The following is a 20,525-nucleotide window of genomic DNA, read 5'->3' as shown; positions in this document are numbered from 1 at the left end:
AGTTCTGTGCTGCCAGCTTATACTAGTCAAGAGGCACACCTCAGAAGGATGCCAAAACCATACAACCACCATCAAGGGTGGAAGTAGCGACTATACTGTCATCTCACTTCCATCTCAAACAGATCTGATAGAGCCAAGCTTGTTTTGACATTAGCTTCCCTAGAAGGATTTGGAAGTAATCAGAGAAGTTCTACAGGGCCTCTGAACAGCACAAGACACAATTGGGGGGGGGGGGGGGATAAAAAACACTTCTACTCCCATGTAACAGACTTTGTAAGCTGTCATTTCAGAACAAGTCAAACTACTTTGAACTGCACTGTCTGAAAGGACAAATTAGGCAGGACAATACAGCAGCACCTTCTCCATGGACCAACTTAAGTGCATGAAATGCACATTGTTTTCATTGGCAAATCTGATAGACACTCAGCTACTAAGATAAGGTCTCATAAGTGATGTTTCTTTGCTCCTTGTTTCTACGCCGTCTTACCAGTTCTTAAACTGCAGTGCTAGCTAGGAAGTCAAAGCCAGCTTGCTACAGGGAACAGAAGAGCATATCTAACTTCATTTTCTGTCAAGACTGGTAGAACCAGTTTTTCAGTTATGCTACTAGGCTTTGCAAGAATACTGCATCATTGCAGCCATGCTCTTACTATTTCTGTACCCAAGCTAGCTAATTGGAGGTATTCATTTAGATCTGCACGCGCACTTACCTCAATACCTAAATAGCATTAAGCCCTATATGCTGCACCACCTAGATGCCAGTCAGATACTCAGTCTCATGAAAAATACAGATGGAAAGACAGACTAGTAGCATGTGCAACTATGGGACATTAGACATTTGATAAGTAAATGGGGGCTGTGAACCAACAAGCCATGTATTTTGCTTTACACTGTTTACACACTTTATGTGCCTCTCCTTCCAACATCTATTTCTCCTTCTCCAGATGGAATGTACTGTGTGTCAGCTGTTAAAGACAAATTCTGAAGTTAAAATGCAATAGCATCTAAAACACTAGCTGAAGTTTTGTCTTTCCCGTAACATTTCTTATTATCCTTCAGCAACGCATATATACTCACAGGAATGCCTCTGCCTTGGAACTTCAAGATACTCTCTTCAGACACACATATGGGAACAACAAAATACAAAGGCAACCTAAGATGACAAAAAGTTTCTTTTACTTAAGAGCTGAACAAAGAACAGCCTCCATGTTCCTTTTAATGCTGGTGAGTGTTCATGCCCACAATTCAGAATAATTACATATTCACTCTTACAGCTACAGAGATCTTTCCTACTAGATAATTATGCCATCCTCAAAACCTTCCACTTTCAGTTAGATAAGGTATTTTTTCCCCACTCTTGAGCTGTTCACTATTTTCACTGCAACATTCTCCTGCCTTTGCAAGGCTGTAATTAAGCCCCACATTTAACTGTAACATTTGAGACTGATCTTTAGAACTGCTTTGGCTCTCTCAGGCTCTTAGCAGTTTCAAAGATACCCTTATAATACAAGGAATAAAAACAAATTTGATTATCTGGTAAGCAATTTGCATCAAAACTAAAGGACACCATTTAGCGTAACTCATTTCCTGTTACCAGCCAGCACTACCTATGTTCAAGGCCCACAGAAGCAACTATGTACTTAACCTCAGTTTGGGGGTCTCAAGATACAGCTCCAGAATGACTAGTTAAAATTTAGCTCTATTCTGAAACTTTATTTCCAAGGTCTCTAAAGCCTTTCAGAATTGCTTATTATAACATGGGTACTACACAAAGCCTTGCATACCTCTGAAAGAGGTCACTGATACTACTTGATCTAAGTGGCAGGACTATATCTCTCTACTCTTCTACTAAAGCAGATGCAGTTGAACTTCCATTAGCACTTTTGCAGATGTACCTTAAACCAGTTAACTCCTGTTGTTAATTTTTTTTAAATAAAAGTAACTCAGCTGCATGTAACTTGGAGTTTTCCCAGAGTAAAGGTAGGAGACTAGCAAAAAATCACCCTAATAAGCTGTCACAACGCCTCTACCAGATTTAAATATTTCTTGTACCATTTAAGGTGGTAATCTCCATCCTTTAAGGTATTCAAAACTTGACTGACCAAGGTCCTGAGCAATCTAATATTGAAGCTAGCCTAGCCTGAGCAGGGGAGTGGAGAAAATTACCTCCCAAGCCATGTTTATCTATGAAACAAAATGGAATCCAGACCCTACAAAGGGGTATAGTGCTACCTTTAATGCTGAGCATTAATTTTTACAAACACTAATGAGATATATAAAAAGTTTACTATCAGCCAGGGCAAGCTTACTTTTCAGAGACTCTGTAGCCTTCATTGGTAGCAACTGCTTTATATTTCACATTCCCTTTAGTCCGTTCCAACTCATCACGCCAGTCCTCAAGAGCATCAAACATCACAGTTTGGTTTCTTCCATCTGTCAGATATTGTTAGTTTTGCAGAGTATTAATTACTTGCTAACACGAAAGTATCCCTAATGAGAAGTAGCCACTTCATTTAAAGGTGAGTAAACAAAGCTTCCTGCGTACAGAGTCTTGAGCCTAAGATAAAATGCATTTGTACCACACACTGCTTCCATCTGTTCTCTAATGTTTTCTGTCAGCTATTGCTTCAACTAGTAACTTCAGGAAAAGCTTCTCCAACAGACACTAATCAGGCCTTACAGAATTTCCACACAGTTCTTCACATCTAGCCTAAAACCCAACACACTGTACAGCAAATAGCTTTGTATGCTGGTGTAGCTGACTTAAGTATGGAACTGACAATCATACCAGAAGAGTCTCTGCAGTTCAGATATCCTGTTTTATTTAATGCTCATTCTTTCACCATGGATAAGAGTTCTGCACTGAACAGAACATTTTAGGCACTTGATAAGAATGGAAAATTGATTACAGCAGTTAGGTCTCAGTCTTCTCAGCTGAGATTTTTTTCCCCTGTATTTCCATTTAGCAACCTCTAACAATTAGAGCATCAGGCTAATTTAGCCACACGTTTTGTATCAAAACCATATAATTCCTGAAGTAAAGCCAATAACTAGATAGTGATCATAATTTAGTATCCTACAGCATCAGCTGATGCTGAAATACCCCAAAGAGCTTGAATTTCCATAGAAGAGCCCATGGCAAGTTGAAACTTTCCACAGTGAGAAGATAGGGTAGATGAAGAACGTACAGCTAGAAATACAGAACTTTGTTTCTGAGTTGTAAGGGACAAGTTAAGATCTGAAGGACAGACTATAAAAACAAGATCAGTTTTGGAAGTCTACTTGGTTTGTTCTGTAGAAAACTCAAGGAACAAGAACTAGGTATTTATTATGGAATATTTAAAATACGAAGGAATTTGACACAACATTTCAATGTTGCTATAGAGACTAGGCTTCTGCATTTTCTTCCTCTCTACCTGGAAAAAGGTTATTACTTTTCTGATGTTTGTGTTTCAAACTGAACACCATTTAAAGCTGAAGCAATAATCTGAGTCAGCAATATGCCCTTGCAGCACAGGTAACCAACGTATTCTTCAGCTACATTAGGAAAAGCATCGCCAGCAGGTTGAGGAAGGTGATTCTTCATCTTCACTCAGCACCGGTGAGATCAATTAAGGGGTACAGTGACATGGCTGGGCTCCCCAGCACAAGACAGACAGGGACTGACTGAAGTAAGTCCAGCAAAGGCCCATTAAGATGAAGGGCTTGGAGCATCTGACATATGAGGAGAGGGTGAGAGAGCTGGGACTGTTTAGCCTTAAGGCAGTTCAGGACTGTCTTATCAATGTGCGTAAGTAACTGATGGGAGGGAGCAAAGAAGATTGAGCCAGACTCTTCTCAGTGGTATCCAGTGAATGGACAAGAGACAATGGGCACAAAATGAAATATAGAAAATGCCATTTAAACATGTAAAAAAAAAAAAAAATCACCCCCCATACACACCACATACTTTCCCATTGTGAGGGCAGTCAAACAGGCTGTAAAGTCTCCATCCTTGAAGGTGTTCAAAACCCAACTGGACATGACCCTGGTAAACCTGCTCTAGTTGACCTTGCTCTTAACAGGGGTGTTGGACTAGACAACCTCCAGAGGTCCCTTCTAATCAAGGATTTTGTGATTTTATGAAATATGATTAACACCTTGGGTACATCAAAACTTTCCCCTGTGAAAGGCAGAAACGTTCTTGTTGCACCAAGAATCAGGACTGTAGCTTAAGACAGCTCTATCACTGCAGCTGAATTCAGAACTATGAGGTGCTAGAAAGTGCACTGACTAAAGTTTAAATTTTACAGCATATTATATTATTCAACCAGGCTTGATCAAGCGGGGAGACTATATTATAACTTAACTATCAGCTGCAAGGAAGTCAGACATCTACTGGAACTTTGCTATGCAAATCAGTGATTTTTTCGCAGCTGTCTGGAAGAAGCAGATTGCCTGCAAATAAGGGCAAAAATGGACATTCTTTCTGACAGATGCCACAGCAGTTACAACAATTTAAGAGCAGGAAGTTCACTGCAACAATATAGAAAAAATACTGATAAAAACAAGGTATTTTTAGATACCAGAGCACAGTGGTTAAGAGCACACGCTAAGCATCTTCCAGATTGTCCGCAGTAAGTTTTTAATCCAGTGATGCTACTCTTGCTTGGCAATGTGTCTGTCTATCTGTGTTAAAGCACATGAAGGCCAGTAGTAGAATGTTTAGAGATTTTTAGCAGTGAGTCTAACAACGCATAACAAGTGAAAAGAAGATAAGCTACTAACTTGTTAGAGTGACGAGGCAAGCAAAAACTCAGATACTAAACATTCCAAATTGCTTAGAGAAGAGTATGCAGCAAATACAACCTAAAAAATATAAAAACGTTTACCTGTGTTGTTTGGGGCAGCTGATGCATAAGAGAAGAGAAACAAGCGTTTAAGCAGCTTAGGTGTCTGGCTATGATGAACTATGCCACTGACGATCTAAGAAAGGACCAAAAATTAACACCCAAATGTGGACGAATAAAATTGTCAATGTAAACAACGTTAACTTCTTAATCATCTCTCAGGTTTTGTATAAAACTGTTCCATGAGTCTTGACAAAATAAGATAGCAAAGATTTATAGATTTATAGATCTATCTGATTTATAGAAGAGGCATTACTACATTAGCACATTGAACAGAACCACCGCTAGAGAAGAGGAAGGAACATGAACTACAAAATCTTCTGAGATGAAGCATCCTGATATCTGATCAGGATTTTCAAGTTTCTCTAGCATATAAGAATTCAAAGAAACTCAAGCATCCATGAGGTCTCAAAGATGCACAAAGATAAAACGATCAAAGTGTTACTTTGCTTTGTTATACTTGAAACATTAATCTGCTTTTCTCAATGCCAGAAAGTTTTCGTGTATTGATTAGGAGGACTTTTATACTACCCAGATATTTTCATATTTGCATTGTGCCAGCTTGGACACCAGTTACATACTGGTGAAGGCCTTCAGCTAAGGCTGAGTTTTGTTCACCGTTCAAATTGAAGTTCTTGCATACTGAAGTATGTCTCTTCTAAAAGATACCTTTAGTCTTACAAACGAGTATCGTCTCAAACGAGAACTTTGGGTTCTACTCCCAACAGTTAAAAACCAACTCTTAGAAAGCCTTCTCCCTTGTCTGCCAAATACTATGCCTACTTCACTCAATGAGAAACATTACGCGTTCAACTTCTGGAACAACTCTTAATTTTGCATGTTGTTATTCAAATAAAGCTATTAGCCTCCCAGCTTGGAGTTCAGCTTAATCCATTAAAAGAACTCAAATCCTCAGAAACATAACTGATGACATATGAGAAGGTTTAAGGCCAAAACTTAGTAAAATAGTACCACAGATCAGAACAGGCTTAAGTACTTGCTTGAGCTTGAGGCTAATTTCATGTAGTGCTCTCAAGCTCCAGTTCTCTCGAAAGAGCCAGTGCAACGGCTCTTTTTAATTGCTATGCATAAAGATGTTTAATGAACACTCTGTGTGTGTGTGTGTTTTTTTTTTTTTTTTCTCTAACACAGCTGGTATCCTTTTACTTTTCCTCTTAGTTGCGAATGATCAGAAGACACTTCCAAGTTTGAGGCATCTTTCAAAGCAAGCTTCTCATCCTTCCCTCATCCCCACAATTAAACTACTATCCAACATCAAGCTTATGAAAAATAAACAAGTGAAGTTAATATACTTACCCTTTTTACTTCCTCTTCTTTTGTGTATCTGAGGCAGAAATGAAATACTCTAAGGTCTTTACAGTAGATAATTAGTTTCTCCGGGTATTTTCTCAGTTGTCCAGTTAGAAGTTTCTTTTTCTCATCATAAACTGCAAAAGTAAGAAGTCTAAATACACAAAGAAAACTTTGCCATCACTTGTCAAGCAGTGATAGCTTTATCTTTCCCAGGACCTCAAGAAAAGAATTTAATTCAAGTTTTAAAAAGTCAAAACAACCATCCTACCGTAAAGGCTGGCAAGCTCTTGTGTTTATGCACTCAGTATTTCATCCATCCCCAAAATGTCCCACTCAAACTACCTCCTACAAGGTAAGAATTGAACTTCCAGCAAATCAGCTATCCAATGATTACTTCTGTTCAAATTCAGACTGCACAGTAAGTCTGAAATTTTGATTGTGCAACAGAACACAACTTAGTAGCTTTGGCCAAGGCAAAGTCCCCATACAAGTGGGAGTTCATCCTAAATTAAAAAACCCACACCAGAATGCCTTCAAGAGAGCCCTTCATACATTTCTGATGGAAAAACACTTGACATCCTGAAGCGCTGGCAGCTAGGCCACTGTACAAGAAATCAAACAGTGTCTCATAACCAGTGTCCGCTAATGTCTTCCAGTCTACTCCTTCCTCAAGTCACACCACAATTTACAATACTCTAACACGCCTCTAAACTCCATCTTCTCACTAAAGCCTTCCCTATCACCTACATATCACTACCTCAATTCTTATTTACTTTTTTAAGCCATCCAGGCATACCTGTAAGCCCTGTAACAAAACACCGAGTTCACTATTTACTTGTAAAGCAAAAGCTTGCTTTTAAGTTTCCTTTGGTACTTTGTTTTATGAGATTCTCGATGCTTTCAAAGTTTCCTTAGACAAACAAAAGGTACTCTTTGGGAATCTGGTACCTGAATGGCTCTGCAGTATGACTGCTCAAATTAAATTACTCTTCATATTCCAATGCATCCAGTTATTTCTATAAATAAGAGACTTCTGCACCAATCTTAACTATTAAGACATTGATGAGCACACTTTCCTTTACTGCTACTCATGGCATTTCTTCACTTTTTGAAGCAACTGTTTTGGCCTGTCCTAGCAAGGCACTTAATCCAAAAAGTAGATTTTGGTAAGCTAGAGGGAAGAAACTGAGGTGATATATGTAGTGATGAAATGACAGGTAAGAAATCTAACTGCAGGCTATCCAAAGTTTCAAAAATGAAAACTGTCAATTTTCTAAAAAGGATGTAGACAAATAGACCAGAAATACCAGTATTGGAAGACATGTCTAGATGTAGGGCATGTTAAGCCAAGGGAAAAAGACCTACCTCCATAGATTTGATCTACACACTGCAGGGTTATGTCATTTTCTCCTACGATTTTATTTTTAAATTGTGGCTCCTAGAACATAAAAAAATTATCTCATAAGTCCCATGTCACTAAGCAGCAGCACCTTCTCACCAGTAAACAACATTCAGTATATATTTTAATATCAGCTTTACTCCTTATAAGCTCTGCAAGGCTGAGCTTATAACTGAGGAACAGTTATTAAAATATAGATAAATTACACCTGCCTTTTAAATCTTTTTTGTAAAAGGGTCTAACTGTGCTTGCAAGGTGGGCAGTTAAGAGTTTTTGCTTTTCAAATAACTTCAAAGCCTGTAATTCTATTGAGGGTCACTTTTCAAACTAGGATTCTTGCAACAAACAGGAAATACAGTAATTTGATGTAATCTAAGCCCTGTTATGATAAGTTTCCTTGCTGCAGGAACCAGGCAGGAAATAGAAAGTCTCTTAAGACAACAAGTATCCCAAGAACATTCCAACATAACAGTCAGATTTATCACTGGGTGAAGTGAAGACATGCACATCGCAGTTCTGAAGTCTACTGTTTTGCCAAACTTAAAGTGATTAAAGCTCCCTTCAGTTTATTCAGTCTGTGAATTCAGGGTACAAAAAGGACACTTGAGTGATGCCACAGTTATAAACCAGTATGTTAAATTTTATTATCAGAAGACTGACAACCACTACATCAGCAAATTAAGTTTTACATGAAGACAACTGTGAACAGAGTTAACCTTAGAGTTATTTCCAGGTCTGCACTACTCTGGACAGGTGACTCACACTGAACACTTATCAAGTCATCTCTATTTCTCTTAACATGTTATCAACCAAGGATTTACAAGTTAGTGGAGGAACAGAAACAAACAAGGTCACTACCAGGCTTAGACTAAATCTCATGTGATCTGTGGGATGGGCTTTACAGCTTTGTCTCAAGGAATTGCAGAATGGCCACTCAAAATTTTTACGTGGCTGCAGAAGCCTCAGTTTTCAACATTCAGCTCCCTGAAGCTTTACCCTTTGAAACTTCTGAGCACAATCAATGTGCTTCAAAGCATATTCTTCTCATTCTTCCCTGAGAAGACCATCTTGCATTCTTGGGAGCCATATCCTAGGCTGTCCTTCACTGGTATCACCTGAATGGACCAGACTGTAAGGCATGCTTGACCATATCCAAAAAGGAGTGCAAGTACCACTCTCCTTTAAGACAGCTCAGTTTGAGCACCTAAAATAAAGAACTAGATTCAAATCATTTCTAAAAGCTGGGGAGGAGGAGTGGGGAAGATTAGCCTTTTAAAAATGTATGTCAGCTCAATAGTGTCAAGTTGTTATATCTTCACAGTTAGCAACAACTGACTTTAAAAGGAATAAATCAGAAGTTTATCAAGCCACACAGCAAAGAGACAGTTATCTAGGGTATTTCCACTGAACAGTAGCCTACTCAATCTTGTGGAACACCCAAATGCTTCTGCAGATGGGCCCAAAGTCATGTCGGACAGATGTTTTTACAAGCTTAGAGCATACGTGGCATTCACGCCTTTGTAATTGCTGCTAGATAAGAAGTTAAATATTAGAAACTGCACAGGTTTAAGTAAACTTTACATTTAACTTGTAAACCAATTCATTCTTTTAACTTATGCCTTAAATAGTTACTAACTCACAAGGAAGAGTTATAACTACATTTAACTGTAAAGGTCCACAAACAGACTTGCACCTTTTTTATTGAAACATTCTTTAGAGCTTGAGGAAGGACCTATATTGACCTAGCAGATGCAAACTCATTAACGTAAGTCTGTGGCCTTTAAAGTTTTCTGTGTATTTATTTTATTTCTTCTTATGTAGGGGAAAGAAAGATTATATAGTACAAGAGACTGTCTTCAGAGCCTGTTTGGTCACAACTAGGAGACTTTTCTTCCTACATTATCATCTGAAGCAGAATCTTCATCAAGGAAAGCAATCTTGAAGTTTGTGCATATGAGTTTTCCATAGGTGCCACGATTTGACCCATCTTCTTGTATGTACTTATACACTGTGCTTGCTTCACAAAGCAGCAGTTCACCTGTACAAAACAAACATTTAGCTTGCAGTGTAACTGACAGCATTAATACATGTTTGAACTATTCCCTTCAAACTCAATATTAACTTCCTGACAGCTTCTCATGCAGTGTATGCCTAAAGATTTCTCATCACTGTTGTAGAGCAAGACTAAAGGGGCTCCTGAAATCAACACCTTAGTTGCCTTCCAGGTTACTACCATTACTCAGGATGGACTGAAAACCGTTCTGTAGTGTTCAAATGAACATGGTTAGAAGTTCTCCTCTAACTGGCAGGAGAGCAACACATGGCATTACTTATCAGAAGAGTAGTTTTTTTTTGGAGTACTTACTCAACTCCAAACCCCACTGAGGAATAGGTAATACAGGCAATGAACAAGCTGAAAACCTTTCTGATTTGCCTTACTGCCAAACTCTTAAGAATGCCGACACATTTGTTAGTTGGTTGTTACAAATGCACCCTAGTTACTTCCAGAGCTTTGAAGAGAGAGGCTACTTATTTTACAGGTTCCAGGACCATTTTAAAGTCCTCAGACACAAGTTTGCTTAAATAATGATCAACGAAGCTCATCTCTTGAAGTTAGCAGAAAATGAACTTCAAGTTTAGGAAAGTATTTACTTCAAAGACAAGTTTTAGCAGGCTCAATCAGCTGGACTTGCTCTTTTCTGCAAATCGTATAAAAGACTCCGCTCCTATGATTCTAAACTTTACTTAGATTTTATCTTAGTAACAGCAAGCTTATCCTTCCTGAACTTGGAGAGCATTAGCAGTATTTAGAAAAATCTAAAAAAAAAAGTATTAAGAGCAAAAGAGACAGAGAGGCCTAAATAACTCAAAGTAGAAGCAAAGGAAACAAAGTCAAGTTTCCACTAGGTTTATCTGTGATTCTAGAACAAAAAATCAAAACCAATTTTTACTTCAGGAAACAAGGCAAACTTAAGTGTAGACACAGTTCTCCACATGCAGGTTACCTGAAGATACTGTACTCTGAAAGACTAATATTTATAACAATCCATACAGATATAGACCTTTAATGCATTCAACCTGTGTGGCTACTTACCTCCCAAACCTCTGTTTTACTACTCAGAACACTGATGTCACTTGAGTGTTTGCTGAAGCAAACAGATGTGAATATTTATACATAAGCATATATACTTTTTAATTCTAAAAATAGAAGTTACCTGGTAACAAGCGAGGATTTACTTCCTTTTCTATGGGTTCCTTTATGTGTATTTCCTAGAGAGAGAGAAAAAGTCAATGCTTTTTTGCAAAGATCTTGCTTCAATACATGCTGTAAGTAACACTCCTGTATTAACAAAGTTTCTCTTAAATTCCTCATATTCTAGCAAATAGGAACATTTAAATTAATGACAGTTTCAGTTTGCAATACACTCCTTTCCTACTCCAAGAGGATAATCACTTAAGGTCAGAAGTCTAGAGCTAAATAATCAAGCTAGTGTTTTGACATACATAACATCAGTCATGCAGTTCTGAATACAAAAATAGAAAATGCATTGTTTGCATAGATAACAGACCGAAATAAAGCATTACAGATGCCACTTAGTTCCTCTAGTGGAAGTGAATGGACTAGCTTAAAGTCAGAGTTACATTTCCATGTCCCAAAGCTCATTTACAAGCTTCTCCATGCGTGTTAAGCCATATCTTTGAGCTGTTTCTAATATGCCCTTCACAATTTTTAAAGCTTTGCATGTCACTGTTTCTGATTTGCTCATACTATGTACTATTCCAATCAAAGTATGCAAGTTATTTAAACAGCAATACTAAGACCATAGGGAAAAGGATTTTAGAATCTCAGAGCCAAGAGGTAAAAGATGGCATAGGATATACTTCATTCTGGACTCAGCTTGCACAAAACAAACCTTTTAAACTCTCGGTATCAGCTATTCTAGGTTTGTGGCAATGACAATTAGGGTAAAATCGCCAGCTGAAAGACTGAAACTAAAGGACATTCTACACCCTTCCTGCTCAGCCAGTTCTGAACTTCCTCCAAGTCAGAATCATTTCACATGCATTAGAGTCTCTCTGGAAAACTGTTAGTTAACTGGAAACAGCCTCCCCAACCCCCTGCCTGAGGCCACAGCAGTTAGACAACTGAAATTAGTTTGTGAGCAGCATCCGAAGTCAGATATTCCAAATCAAGGCAAGCTATCAAAAGTAGACTTGAATAGCAGCAGTTTTGGTGGATTAAATACAGAGACACAAGAGTCCCCAGCAGCATAAAAATAAATTCCCTGTGCCATCCATATAAATAGTTGTTCTCAAAACTGAGGGCCCAAAACAAAGTTTTAAGGTTTTGCAGCAAAACTAAAGACACCAGGAGACTGTGGCATGGAAGCAGAAACTTTCAAGACTGGTTGAAAAGAGGTAAAGGTTCTAAAATGAAAGTGGTGATGTCCTGAAGAAATCCGTAACTACAGAGGACAGCTAATACAGAAAACAAAACACAAGTTGCTGCCTTTGGCTTCTAAGTCTGGATCTCATACAAGTAACTTAAAGCAAAGTTCATGCTTTTCAGCTAAAGAAGTTACTAAACAAGAACTCCACCACGGCTAATGCTGAACATGGCTACATTCGGAGAAGGAATACATGCAAGTTTTCCCAGTGTTGCATCTTCACCACTGGTAGCTCTAAGCTTAAAGTCCGGGTTTACTAATGCCTTTATAGCTATGCCTTCTATTACTATTCATGTGCAACCAAATATGACACTCCTTACTCACAAGCCATACACTATCACTGATACAAAACAGTACAGTAGTATACTATTTCCCAAACCTTTACTTTGGGAGATACCATAAGAGATTCCTTCTACATGTACATATATTACTTATATCTATATAAGAATACAATTAAGTATCAGTTTACTTGCCAGAGTTTGCCAACTGGTGCTGGCAGACAACTCTAGAGCAGAAAAATAGCTAATGCCAGAGTTCTTTGAACATGTGTCTATTTGTTAAAACAAAGTGAAATTTGCCATGACAAATATCATAGAAGCAAACTGCTTTGGAAAATTGTGTTTTGATTAAAAGTTAAATTGGTATTTCCTGGAAGGAGTTAGGATTTTAATTAAAACGATGCCATAGCAGAATAAAGATCTTAGTCATGTGTAAAACAGATCAGCTTAAAAAAAAACCAAAACCAACTCATTTTACTCTTTGACAAAAAACACAGAAATTGAAGGAGAATGCCTGAAACATACAACAGCTTCAAAGAGTTGAGCGTTCAGTAGCGTAAATTCTACTTGAAAGTCAACATTTATATTCCCATAAAGTGTAAATCTTTTAAAGACAGTTTTCCTACATACTCACTAGGGAAAGTTAGAATGCAAGCAATGAACAGCTGAACATTGTTGAAGAATCATCTCACTGATCTCATCTTTCAAGTAAAGACAAAATATGTTAAATGACTATAATTCTACAAATAACATTTGTATTTTTTCTTTTAAGAGAGAAAGCCAAGATCTTTATGAAAGAAAAGTTGTTAACTCCCCATGCATCAGTACAAGTTATAAGGGAACCCAAAAGTTCAGCTAACATTTCTTCACCACCCGTTCCATCTTTATTTTTTCTACAGGATTTCAGTTCTGAACACCACATGGGTCTTAGGACCGACTTGAGAGCCTGCTGCCTCTAGGCTGGATGCTCAACATCCCTTTAATTACAGGCACACAGTTTATACCCATCCCCCCTCGACCCATTAGCACACAGGTTTGTCTGGGTACACACTGAGGTAGTTCAGTTCATAAGATCTGCTGGAGACTTTTTACTTCTGCTAGTTGAGGGCCTAGTTTTTGTTACTGCCTATCGTTAGCAAAACCAGCTCATCAACAGGCCTGATGAGCACAGAACAGCAATGGAAGCAGCAGAAGCAAGTCTGTCCCTTCCAACAGCACCAAACTACTAGCTCACCTCAAACCTCAGGAAACTTCACCCTTTGACCACTTGTAGAAGTTAAGCAAGCAAACACTTGCCATCTAAGATAATCATCAAAAGCCACGTGCATCTCTAGACTCTTCATTTCTTCATTTGTAGCTTCTCCTCTCTGGAGGCCCTAAGCTGCTGCTTTGCTCTTCACACTTCTTACTCAAGATACAACACAGGAAACCCTATCATACCCAGATGACACCATTCAAAAGAGAAGAATTAAGCTCTAATTGATTCAGGACTGACAGGAACAAAGATCTCCATTTTGCTAAAGCTTTTAGTAACTTACTCAGAGACAGCTTCCCACTTGGGTACTTACCTTGTACTACACTCCTTTTTCCAGGATACCTTAGCAAGGAGTGGTAGGCAATGATTATCAATTCTAACTGTACAAAGTCATACTAAAAACTGCATTTTGACAACATTTCACACCATGCTAATTTATTATGCATCACCCTTTTGGTCCAAACCAAGTGCAGTGGATAGCACTACGATGTCCTAAAGTGCCTGTCATCTTCCTTGTTCTAACCAGGGAGAGGAAATGCCACTCTTGGCAGACTACTTCAACAGCGGGGAAATACCATGATCAAGAAACTGGTTTTCTTAGGGGAAGATTCACCTCTTCCACTCTGGGTGCACTGGCTACCAGGTTCTGGGTCCCTAAATATAAGGAACAATTGCATAATTTGCAGTACCAAGGATTCAGGCTCTCCCCTGGGGAAAAAAAAAAAGTACTAAAAAGGGGACAGAATTTGTTCTCCAGATCTGTCCAGAAAGTGTCTTCTCCCAAGCACTGAAGCATAGAAGAGAGGACACATGTGACAACATCAAGTATAAGCCAGTAAGGTCAAGTAGAAGTTATGCTATATTAACAGGGTCCTAACAGGTAGGGATGGCAACTGATTCCTGCTCTTTGTCCTAGCGCCTCATCACAATAGACAAAAACTCCCACTCCACAGGGAGATAAACAACTGTGGACAGCAAATGAGAAAAAAGCTAAACAACATTCCCTGCATGCTACTATCCAGACTGCTTTGATGTTGTCAGAGATATTAGAATTTTTGGAATCAGTATTGCAAAATATTTATATAGGCCTATTGATACAGGATATTGCTTATCATTCTCAACAGTGAGGCTGTGCCTATGGTCTGTTAATGCAAATCAGAGAGACATGCTGTAAGCTCAAAACCTACCATATCCTACAGTAACTTTTCCATTTGCCCATAGCCAGACATTTCTGCTAGAAGTTGTTCCAGTAGTGGAAAACAAGATTTTTAGTAAACATACTGAAGAAAATTATTAGATCGAAATCATGAAACCTTGAAAGTGATGGCTGTTTCCTTCAAGAGCACTATCTGAAACATGTATTCTTCAAGGTTGACAGCAGAGAGCACTGCTGTGAAAAAACAAGATGTTTTAACATTGTAATATAGTTCTCATAACTATTTTCTCCACAAGAAAGCTCTACATCATGGTGATGCTTGCCCTGAATCTCAGCTTTTCCTTATTTAACCATATTTCACTATAGGACTAACAGCTGAAATAGCTTCCTTAACCGTACATTTATCTTTATCAATTGTAAACCTCAAACTGTATACCAAAATATTCGTAAAGTACTAGCGCTCAGACAAGTGAATACAATATTCTTGAGTAAAATAAAATCAATTTTTTAACAGCTACACTGGCATTTCATACAGAAAAGCATATGCGTAGATATTACCTTAACATTCAGGAGCAAACCTGAATACATACTTCATATTTTCTGAAAGACTGTATTACTTAGTCAGACAATCCTAATCTTACATTGTATTTCATACAACCCAGAAGAGATACTTACTACATTTTAATTAAAAACAGTGCTGAAAATAATCTCTAAATGTTTGTTTTCCTTCCTTTCTTGGCTCCATTAGCCAGCAGAGCATTAGATCATAGCGCATGTTTTCCATGTCTGTTACATCTTTTAATCTCTCTTCTTTCCTTACATTGTTCTGTCCATCTCCTCTGACTCCAGTTCCTTGCTTCCCCCACGTCAGTTCAGAGCCCAGCTGCCTAATTTTGCAACTTTTATTCATTATACCACATTTCAATTCCATCATTCCACTCCAGAAGGAGATCATACTATTTTAAAAACGATCACAGTAAGATCTGTGACACTGTACCAAGAAATACAAAGAACAAATATTTATAGTAGTTATCAACTAATAGTAATGAAAGGTTTGAGAGAAAGTACAAGGGCTATGAAAGCTGCCCTCAAAACTGAGGGCCCTAAGGTGTACTTTGGACTGAAGGGACAAGCAGCATCAAGCAGAACAGGAACTCCTGGGTGCTCCTAACTCTCCTCTACGTTCAGTGCAGGGCACAGACTGCTTTTACCAAGTGAGCGTGAGGACCGCTTTCCAATCTTGCTGTGTCTCGCACCCCCATCCCTTCCCAGAGGGGAAGAAAGCTCCAACTCCACAAAGCAACAACCAGGCATCGTTACTGCTGTTCTGCAGTTATATGGAGCAGACTTCCAGAATTTACAAATAAGAAGCAATGGGTTGCAGCCTTCCCATGTAGTTCATGATTTTTTTTTAAGAAAAGCTTAAGGGCTAATATAAAAAACTAACACCCTGGAAGAATAAACACAGAAGATTCCACTTTTACGAGTGCACACAGAAAAAGCAACACTAAGCTTCAAAGTGTGTTTAACATCCCAATTTTTATTCAAATTGAGACTTACTTAAGGAAAATACATCCAGCTTGTTAGCCCTTAATATTTAAAAGGGCAAACATTTAGAGGTTACAAACAAGAAGTCATGAATTACTTCAAGCCTCCTACGCTTCCTCAGGCAAATACCCCTAGTCTATGATCAAACATGTCAAAACACTGACTTTTATACCCTAGTGTTCACCCCCATTTCCTGCAGGATAGCCAAGTCTGTCCTGAAGGGAAGTGTGTCATTAATATCAACATCCTATGGTCTTGCTCTTAACAGACCATTGATTGATCTGTGGTTCCATATAGCAGAGCATAACTAGGTTATATTTAGTCAGATGTCAAAAACTACGCTTTTCCAGACGCTCTAGGAAATGCAGCAGAAGTCATTTCCGTTCCTTTAATAAAGGGCATTCCTGTTCACACCTTACTTGTATCTTGTTGCATATAAAACACAAATAGAATTCTTATTTATTTTCATATTAAAAAAGCAAAAAAAAATCATAACAATAGCAATGTAAAGTTAATGTCATTTTAGTCTTTTGAATGTTATTAGGGTGTCCCTCAGGTATTTGAAGATGAACCACTGGAGGGTAAACAAGCTGGGGCTCTAACAAAGACTCAGTGGTGCCTGTTACACATCTTTCATTGCGTGGCTGTCCTAATCTAGGCGATGAAGCAGCTTAATGTCTCAAACTTTCCCTTGTTTGCCTGGAAAGCTCATGTGCCCAGTGAATCTTTGAAGGTTGGAAGCAAGGATTACAGCATATCACACTACTATATTGCTCTGTACCATGGTTCTGTTGCTTAACGACTCACATCTGACTTCGGTTTTTATTGACCTTTTGAGACTGAGAAGGAGCCTGCAATTTTATGGCAGAAGTCTGCTCTGTATCTAAAGCTTTTACAGCAAGAGCCCATGAAATTCTTAAGTTTAAGTGCATCAAGAGGATGAGTAAAAACAGCATTAGTAAATAAAAGGCAAACTACTGCCACCTCTGGTACATCAAGATATTTCATTGTAAGCTTCATCTTCCAGTTTAAAGTTCCTCAATTATTCCTCCTGCAGCTACCAGGATCATAGCTGAAGAGTTACACCATGGCAGTTATGATCAATTTAAAACAGAGTATTTGATACCTTACTGCACTGCATATATTTGACTTTTACCTTTTTTCTACTGACCCCTTTTTCAAATCAGCTTTAATCGTTTCCCTATTTAAAAAAATAGGCTGGATATCTTTCGAAGAGGCCATTTAAAACCATACCTGAATATCTAGCCCAGCAAGTGAAGTTCTTATGTTCCCAAAAATTCAGTCCTCTGAGCAGAGAGCTTTTTGCACATTTGCCTCAGGAAAGCGTTTTCCTTGTACAAAAGATATCTGAGTGGAGTCAATTTACGTGGCCCAAGAAATCTTTGTGCCTGCTATTTATATGCATTTCTGTTGATAAGGATAAGGAAGAGAGTTTCAGAAAGCTTTTTAAAAGTAAACTGCTACAAGTCACTAGGACTGAGTAACACATGAAAACAGCGTTGCTACCAAAAGATAAGGAAATAAGTTTTGAACAGCACAGTTGATTTAAATGGGCTGATACAACTCCATATCAATGTTTCACAGAGTCAGTGTAAAACACAGAGTAGATTCTCCAAGGTCTTAACAGTGATAAACTCCAGGCTAATTGACAAGGCAAGGAATATATTTTCCTTGAGAAGCTATCAGGGAGACTGAGCAACTAAGACAAACCAGTTTGTCCCAGATTCTTAATAATTATGAAGAAAAACAAGGCACAAAGGGCTAGCTTTCATGAAGACAAACCTTCCCAAGAAGTTACTTCCAGAATCCAAGAACTCCAAGAACTTAAGCTAAGGCCAATGATTCCTAGTTACTGGAAACGAGAGCGAGCACTGCACCGACACATCCACTAACAGCAGCATGACCTCAGCGAATCGCATCTGAAGCCGCTCCAACCAAGCCAGTCACAGAAGGCTGGGCAAATAAGTGAAGGAACAGCAAAAAGTACACACAAAACATCTGCACACTCGTGATTTCAACACTGAACTGCTAAGGAAAGAGGCGCGGGCTTTACTGCAGGAGAACAGAGAGAAAAAAGAAAAAGAGTTTGAAAATATTAGAGTATGCTCGGAAGAGAAACAAGCTCGGAAAGCCTTTTAAGCTGGACGGGCACGATGACAGCTTTACTATCTGCTCACAGCTTACAAAAACCAACGCGAATAAAGCACCGGAAAGCAACCCGCCTCCCATCACCCCGGCAGCCAGCCTCGCCGCTCTCCTGCGGGGCGAGGAGCCGGGCGCGCCCGGCCCGCGGCCGCGCCGTGAGGGACCGCGGCCGCGGCGTCCCCGCGACGCGGCGCCCACAACGCCCCGCCGGAAACTTCCGTCTCCAGGAGGCAGAGAGGCGCCGGGCGAGACGGCAGCGGCGGAGCGGAGCGGCCAGCGCGGCCCGGCCTGCCCGCCCCACCCCGCCCTCCCGCCACACAGCGCCCCCCGCCGCGGGCCGTGGCCTGCCCCGCACCTCCGGGCTGACGTAGGACACGAAGGAGGGTTTGGCCGCCTTGGCCCCGCTGCCCAACATGGCTCCGGCCGCCTCCCGTCTGCCCCAGGAGCCCGCGCCGGCCGGCGGCGGCAGCGGCGGCACCACTTCCCAGGGCTCCTCCTCAGCGAGCCGGCGCCCGGGGAGGGGCAACTGCGGTAGGAGCGCGGGCGGCGGCATCCGGCACACGTAACTGACCCCGCCCATCCCCGCCTCCAGCCACAAAACCACCCCCTACCGCTGCGCCGCCGGCTATTTCTGAGGCGCCGCCTCCCCGCCCCGCCCGCCGCCACTGGCCAGCGCCGGTGTCACTCACTCACAGACCCCTCCCCCCGGAGCCGGCCGCGGGCGGGGCGGGGCGGGGCGGGGCCCGGGGAGAAGCGGCCAATGGCGGCGCGGCGCGGTGCGGCGCAGTCCCGGCCGCTGGGGGGCGCTGTCCGCTCTGCCCCGGCCGGCGGCGCTGCCCGCTGCCCGCTGCCCGCTGCCCGCTGCCCGCTGCCCGCAGCCCGGCCGGCAGCGGTGCGGGCAGCGCGGGGCGACGCTCGGCCGCTTCCCGCCGACTTCTTCTTCTTCCTTTTTTTTTTTTTTTCCCCCCAGTTGACCGCATCTTTTTTGGCCTCACGGTGAGGCCCACCCGCTGTTGCTTGCTCTTTAGTTGGGCTGTCGCGCTGCTTAAATCCTCCCCTGTGCTGTTAGCTGCAAAACTCCCCTGGTGCGTCCGTGCGTGCTCAAAATAAAACTCAGTGTTAAGTCAAACCCAGGGAAGACATTGGGACGCTGTTTTCCTTAGGGCAGGAGGCAAGGAGAGAACGGGCCATAAAATGGGCTCTCCTTTAAAATGAACTGGAGTCACTCCCTAAAACCCGACCGCTGACACATCCCGAGAAGTTCTCTGTCCAAAACGTTACGGCCGCAGCCTCTCTGGAATGTCATCTTTGGGCACGGTATAATCAGAGGCGTTAATAAACACCAAGCCTGCCAGGTATCTAGGTTACGTTTAAAAGCTTAGCCTTTATCCAGATACAGAACAAAACAAATATTGCAAACCTCCTGTTGCAATACAGCAAGACTACCTGGCAATTTAAATGAGGAGTGGTAACCAAGCTGACAGCTCGCATGCAAAGTGGACTTTATGGAAATAATTTTACCAAAAATAACACATACGATACACATTTTAGTAGACCGTGGGACACGAGAATCAAACGCTCCTTCAAATATGACTGAAAAGCAGCTATCACGTTCCTCCCCTCTTTTTGTTACACTTCTTGCTGCAAACCCAGTCCCAGGCAAACCAGAAGGAAGGAAAAAGAGGAACACAGAGTCATGAGACAGCATTTATAAAAATAAATTTTAAAGTAACTATTATAATTCAGAAATAGATTAATTTCCCTCGTTTCAATCTCAGGCTCAAAGAATGAGCAGTCTTTTGATTTAATCATCCTCTGCCCGAAAACAGGAAAACTGAGAAATTAATTTGCATTTGTAGTCTCACAACGAAGGCTATTCTGGGGCATCATCCCACACGGACGAGCTCTCACGCTTCACTCCACAGCTGCTTCCACATCATTCTTTTACGTTAGACCTGATCTCAGCTGCATAGGTCAAAAGTGCAGTCAATGATCAAGGGTCAGGGGACTATTGGGACAGCACCTCCGTGTTCTCTAGTGTATTAAATCGCACAAGGAAAGGGAATAGCAGT

The 20,525-nt window shown here is 40.6% G+C and overlaps 1 protein-coding gene across 2 annotated transcripts in view; it reads right to left on the bottom strand.

The window, feature by feature from the left end:
* Positions 1 to 19,031, bottom strand: part of LOC138064557 (myotubularin-related protein 12-like) — a 31,484-nt gene extending 12,453 nt beyond the window's left edge. The window contains exons 1-8 of one of the 2 annotated variants that reach the window (XM_068927700.1): positions 18,809 to 19,031; positions 10,818 to 10,872; positions 9,501 to 9,640; positions 7,569 to 7,641; positions 6,207 to 6,337; positions 4,872 to 4,965; positions 2,310 to 2,433; positions 1,078 to 1,153 (exon numbers count right to left, since the gene is read on the bottom strand). In XM_068927700.1, the coding sequence (XP_068783801.1) occupies positions 1,078 to 1,153; positions 2,310 to 2,433; positions 4,872 to 4,965; positions 6,207 to 6,337; positions 7,569 to 7,641; positions 9,501 to 9,640; positions 10,818 to 10,872; positions 18,809 to 19,006 (891 nt within the window). In that variant the 5' untranslated portion in view covers positions 19,007 to 19,031. The remainder of the gene's footprint in view (positions 1 to 1,077; positions 1,154 to 2,309; positions 2,434 to 4,871; positions 4,966 to 6,206; positions 6,338 to 7,568; positions 7,642 to 9,500; positions 9,641 to 10,817; positions 10,873 to 18,808) is intronic. The other variant, XM_068927701.1, reaches the window with a different exon arrangement.
* Between the last annotated feature and the right edge of the window lie 1,494 nt (positions 19,032 to 20,525).

This window comes from Struthio camelus, chromosome Z, assembly GCF_040807025.1.
Source record: "Struthio camelus isolate bStrCam1 chromosome Z, bStrCam1.hap1, whole genome shotgun sequence".
In the NCBI taxonomy this organism is placed as follows: Eukaryota; Metazoa; Chordata; class Aves; order Struthioniformes; family Struthionidae; genus Struthio; species Struthio camelus.
This window is presented reverse-complemented; position numbering and strand designations above follow the sequence as displayed.